This window comes from Citrus sinensis, chromosome 7 (assembly GCF_022201045.2).
Source record: "Citrus sinensis cultivar Valencia sweet orange chromosome 7, DVS_A1.0, whole genome shotgun sequence".
NCBI lineage: Eukaryota > Viridiplantae > Streptophyta > Magnoliopsida > Sapindales > Rutaceae > Citrus > Citrus sinensis.
Genome location: NC_068562.1, coordinates 28155655 through 28161264, shown reverse-complemented (window position 1 = coordinate 28161264; position 5610 = coordinate 28155655). Strand labels below are relative to the sequence as shown.

Genomic DNA, 5610 nt, shown 5'->3' with positions numbered 1-5610 from the left:
TTTTTAATCTATGGCTAATTATTTAATGGAGTTGTAATATACTATCAGGTTGCTAGCCCTAGAAGATTGAGTACTGTTCTGCAGCCACGGACATCACTTTTGGTAGCCATGAAAGCCCTTTTAAAGTGAGTCACTCAATCTTAAATTGAAGAGGCATATTTGAAGTATCATGACTTGTTGCAATATCCTTTTTGCATGCATGTTGTTGCATTGCTTTGATCATAAATATTGGCTACCTTTCTCTACCATTTTCATAATATTGCATCACCTTCTAGCTTGACTTGATTATATATAATTTTCACAGAATACATATACCATCTGCATTGGAGTAGTACTTTTCCTATATTTTAGTTCGGTCCTTTTTTAACGGGATATATATACTTTATTTTTCTTGTCGTTTTGTTTGGTTCTCATTTTATAATTTATGTACCGCATATATTCATGTATATATTTTTTAACTTTTGGGATGAAGTTTCAGCGCTTATGCTTTCCTTTATTAGTTCCTTCAATTCCATATATATGCGTGTGTGTGTGTGTGTGTTTGTGTGGGCGTGTGGGCGAATATCGTTGTTTAATGGTCCCATAGGATTATGACTATGATATAGATCAAAGTATTCTGCCTTGTTCAATAGAAAACCCAACATGTGCTGTAATTGAAGATGACTAGTCCAAAGTTCAAGGTAAGAAAAATGGCTAGTCAATACTGTTTAGAATCTCCTATAGAGAAGGGCGTGGTTACTCATCTGAAGGTTTTGATTTTCTATTTGCAGGCATTAAATATACGCCTGTCATGGCCCGTGCCATGTACGGGAACGGATTCAAGGCACTGCTAGCCGGTGCAAATGCCAATGATCTAATAAATGGGATTCATTTGGCAAAAAATGCAGTTGAAAAACACTTACAGTGGAGAGCACGAGTGCTCCGCTCAGCTGAAGAAATTGTTCAGGTTCATTAATTTACTTTGGAGTTCTATTTCACTTAGTTTAGTTTGTTATCATATGAAATTATTTGATATTACAATAAGCTGGTCTTTTTATTACATAAAGGTTGGAACAACAGCAGCAAACGGTGACAGAAAGATTGGACAGGTTGTAGCTAAGGCTATGGGAAGATTTGGAAATGAGCGTTTATTTATCGTCTCTGTAAGCTGATTGATGAATTATTTGTTTGAAAGAATGGAAACCCCTCTCAAGTTTTAAAACCCATTGAAACCCTTAAAATTTTAGGGGAAAAATCAATTTTTGTAACTTCAGTTATTCAATTTTGACTTTCAAAATCTGATAAAACTATGTTTTTCAACAAAAATTGTCGGTCTAAATTTAATTTTTGAAAGACTTAGAAATGGGATTTTGTCGTTATAAATTTTAATATTAGTGGAGTTTCAATTGATTTGAAAACTACGGGGGGCTTCGATTACTTTTTAAAAATAAACAAGAGAGGGTTTCAACATTTTCCCTTTGTTTGTGGGATTAAAAAATGTAGACACTTGACTTTTTTTTTGGGTTGTAGGAGGGGAGAAAATCGAATAATGAATTAGAGTTTGTTAAAGGAATGAAGCTAGATTGGGGTCATATATCCCCATACTTCATCACGAATAAGAAGATGGAAACATGTGTAAGCATTTCAATATATATAAATCCCTAAACTTTGATACATTAGTAAATCAGTTAGATTATTGTGTTATTAAGACATAAGTAGTTGTTTCATTTTTTATCAGGTGTTAAAAAATCCATTCATATTAATCTATGAGGGTGAAATCTCAAATGAGGACATTTGTCGAGCAATTGCTTCAACTAGTTTTGTAAGAGGATTTGTATACACAAATCGAATAAAAGTTTAATTTTTTATTTATTAACAATTTAGTCAATTGATTGTTTGCTTTTGCTTTTCTTCTTTTTCCATTTTATTTTTTTAGAGTAGACGACCTTTAGTAATTATTGCCAGGAATGTTGATGAAGCAGAGGCGGGATCTCTTATGCTAGATTGGAATTATGTTGGAAGCAAGGTAATCAAAACTTTAAGTATTTCACTGATGATAATTATTGTTCATATATACATAGAGTGATGGTTGGTTTTTGAACTGAATGAAGGTTTGCATTATCAAACCACCCACAAGCCAAGAAACTACAACGGCAATCATGCAAGACATTGCCATTCTCACAGGAGGCAAGGTACATGTTCGTTCGGTGTGATTTGTTATCCCATTTTCTTTTATAATACAGTAGAGAAATCAGTTTGTTTCTGACATTTCATTTTAGGTTTTAACTTACGACCATATGAATATTGTACCACAAATGCTTGGCTCTTGCAAAGATGTAAGATTTATATGTGTGTGTGTGTGAATGTGTGCATTGTTGTGTTTTGTCTATAATCGGCTCTGTTTAGTGTTGTTGTCCAAACTTGAGCAAAATTGTTAAATATTTGGTAAATTTATACACCTATCATTTAAAGACGTACGGTTAGGAAATATTATCAAGTAATTTACACTAAATTAGATATGTGAATTATTCAACAAACTGTAAAATATAATTTTATGAAATTTGAAAACTTATGTTTACCCAACTCCAATAAATTTGAAAAATCTGAGCTTTTTTTCTGTTCGATTTTAAAACCACTGTTCCACAATGCCAAACAAAAGCTTTGTATTATATACTATGTCATGGGTAGCTTTTGTTGAAAATATGTACTTAGTCATTTCCATCGTTACTGGTTAGAACTTAGTCATTTCCATCGTTACAGGTTAGAGCATCACATAATGAAACAGCTATCCTTGGTGGGTTTGGCAGCCAGGCAAAGATCAAAGAGAGATGTGAAGAGGTTAGTTGTGGTTTCTTTTCTTTATACATGTTATTCAACAATGTATTAGGTTCTCCATTATGTTTATTAACAATTTAACATGGTCTTATGATCGTTGCTACAGTTCAAATCTAAAATTAATGAGAGCAAAGAGGATTGTGAAGTTAAGTTTGCAAGAGAGAGACTTGCAAAGCTTTCTCGTAATCTAGCTGTTTTTAAGGTTTGGTTGGAATTATACATTTATTTTGGATGCTCAACAGCTTATTAAAAAGATTTTTGGATGAGTTTTTATTCATTTTTTTTCTTTAAAGGTTGGTGGAGCTAGTAAAGCCGGGGTGGATAAAAACTATAAAAGCGTTCAAAATGCCCTAGAAGCTGCCAAGGCTGCAACGGAGGGTGGAACTGTACCTGGTAATTTTTAGAGCCTTTTTTTATATCTTTACACTATTTTTTTTGGCTCTTATCTTGTTGGATTAATTGATGAATCATAATGTTAGTAATATGATAAAATTGAAGGTGGAGGGGTGGCACTTCTACATGCCTCAAAGGAATTGGACAAAGTGCAAGTTGCAAACTCTGATCAAAAGCGTGGTGTTGAGCTTTTACAACATGTTCTTAGGGTACTAGATTTTAGCTTTTTCTTTTTTTTGGAAAAAAAATCGTTTGAAATTAGCAAGCATCAAAACTGTTGTTGAGCTAAACGTACTAATAATTGGCTTGCATTTGCAGATGCCTGTATACTCAATTGCTTCCACACCAGGATTCGACGGTTTAGGTGTTGTTGATAAGCTATTAGAACATGGCAATTTTGACCTCGGATACGATCCCGCTAAAGGTATGTTTCTCAAATAATAAAGAAAAATAAATAAATAATTTAGTGAATTTATATACTGTTTTCATTGATAATTTGATAAAGAGATTCATTTGTTTCTGTTGCACCAGGTGAATATATAGATATGGTCAAGGCAGGGAATGTCGATTCACTTAAATTAATAATGACCGAGATATCGGGACTAATAAAGTAAGTTTAGCATTTTAATCATCTTAATAAGTAGAATTCTTTGTTATTGCTGATTCTAATATCTATGCCTAAAATATTTTAATTGCTTTTGCGCAGTCACTTTGCTACAGATCATTGGCGTTGGCCATAACCTTAGAAGCTCAACGGATTATAATATGGATTATATAATTTATGGATTACGATTTCCACATAGCTAGTCAAATTAAAGTTAATTGGAAGTTTAGTTTTACATTTGTATGTTTTTATTTAGATATTTTTGTGAGTTGTTCAGGTTGAATTTTTTTTCCTTTTTCTTGAAATAAATCATTTATCAATAAATAGGAAAAATCATTTTCTTATTTGCGAAAAAGCAAAAGCATATATATTCCTGATCTAGCTTGATTCCTGAGTAAAAAATTATTCTAACAAATGAAGTTCTCTTTTTCTGCGACTATTGAAAAACAAAATTAAAAATCATAATTAGGTGATATTTAAAGATTTAGATTCAGTGTTGTACTCAACTCTTCTTAATCTTTTATCATATATGCATGTATAACATCATACAGATTAAATTTAATTACAAAAGCTATATCATCATTGATATTTAACTAAGGGAAAAGGGTAGATATGATAAATATAATTCAATAAGCAACTTATGGAGATGAAAAGATAGCTGTTTGCCCATGTTCCCGTAAGGGAGTCCAAGGGAGCTGTCCCAATTAAAGCAATAAACTAATTAAGATAAATCCAACTAAAATAAAGAATTACAATAAAGTTAAATGCTTCCTAACTAAATTCTCCTAATATTATAAATTTAACGAAATAAAGTACATAACACTATATTTTTACTAGTCAAATAACAGTTGTAACAAGAATAATGAAATTATGGAAAAGTAAACTACAAGGTGATTTTTAAGTGGTTTTGAGTTTAAATTCTTACATCCATTAGGTCATGTTTAGAATTTATATAATTCACTAAGAGCATCTCCAAAAACCTCTATAAATTTTATTCTTCAAATACCTTTTTGCTTACCTATGTGGCAAATAGAAGGGTGAAAAAATATGATATTCTCCAACAGACTCTTCAAATAAAAATAAGTTAACATTATTTTAATCAAATAATTATTTTTTTAAAGGAAAAGTTAATAGCAATTAAAGCACTTCTCTCTCTTTCTTCAATAAAAAGTAATAAAATATAAATTGAAGAGAGAGAAATTAACTCTCCAAATTTAAAGAGAGAGAATCAATTCTTATCTGAAGAATTTTAATTGGAGTGTCTTTTGGAGCTTTAAATATTGATGTGGCTTTTCAAATAAGTAATAAAATCGTATTTGAATAGACTTTTGGTGATGCTCTAAGAGTGCATGTTAATATATACAACATATCTGATGTATACTTATGCTATGGTCAGACTATATAGCCGCCACACATGCACCTTATTGTATGTGTCCTAATAAATATTAAGTGAATACCACTCGGCTTATTTGTATTGTGTTTAGGTGAAATCTTTTCGCCATACCAAACTGCTAGCTGCCTCTATGTAGAATTACTATAAAAAGATGAAGAACCTAATTAGTTACTATAGCATAACAATTAAGTTAAGATGTGCCCAGCACAAATACAAGAAACAAATATCAACAATGTTTCCTCTGTTGGGTCTCTCTATGGGCTAGTTTGGTAATATTGTAGTTTTTAAAATAATTATTTTTAATTATACTAAGGAAATATTCAGTTATGAAGAGAATAAGTTAAATGTTTGGTAAATTTTATTTTTTAAATGTGTGTGTTTTTAAAGCAATTATATATGTGTTTGG

The 5610-nt window shown here is 31.2% G+C and overlaps 1 protein-coding gene and 1 long non-coding RNA gene across 2 annotated transcripts; both read left to right on the top strand.

Moving 5' to 3' along the window:
* The first annotated feature begins 667 nt into the window (after nt 1-667).
* Nucleotides 668-1256, top strand: LOC127898664 (chaperonin CPN60-like 1, mitochondrial). Its single transcript, XM_052431576.1, has 2 exons — nt 668-946; nt 1047-1256. The coding sequence occupies exons 1-2, from the start codon at nt 791-793 to the stop codon at nt 1149-1151; spliced, it is 261 nt and encodes an 86-aa protein (XP_052287536.1). The 5' UTR covers nt 668-790; the 3' UTR covers nt 1152-1256.
* A 2055-nt stretch (nt 1257-3311) lies between these two features.
* Nucleotides 3312-4016, top strand: LOC107176546 (uncharacterized). The gene is made up of 4 exons (XR_008056412.1): nt 3312-3416; nt 3526-3631; nt 3739-3817; nt 3914-4016. It is a non-coding gene; the product is annotated as an uncharacterized LOC107176546 (long non-coding RNA).
* The last annotated feature ends 1594 nt before the right edge of the window (nt 4017-5610 follow it).

Coding starts and splice junctions, on each gene's coding strand:
- LOC127898664 (XM_052431576.1), top strand. CDS start 791: ATGGCCCGTGCCATGTACGGGAACGGATTCAAGGCACTGCTAGCCGGT. Junction 947..1,046: donor CAGCTGAAGAAATTGTTCAG/GTTCATTAATTT, acceptor TATTACATAAAG/GTTGGAACAACAGCAGCAAA.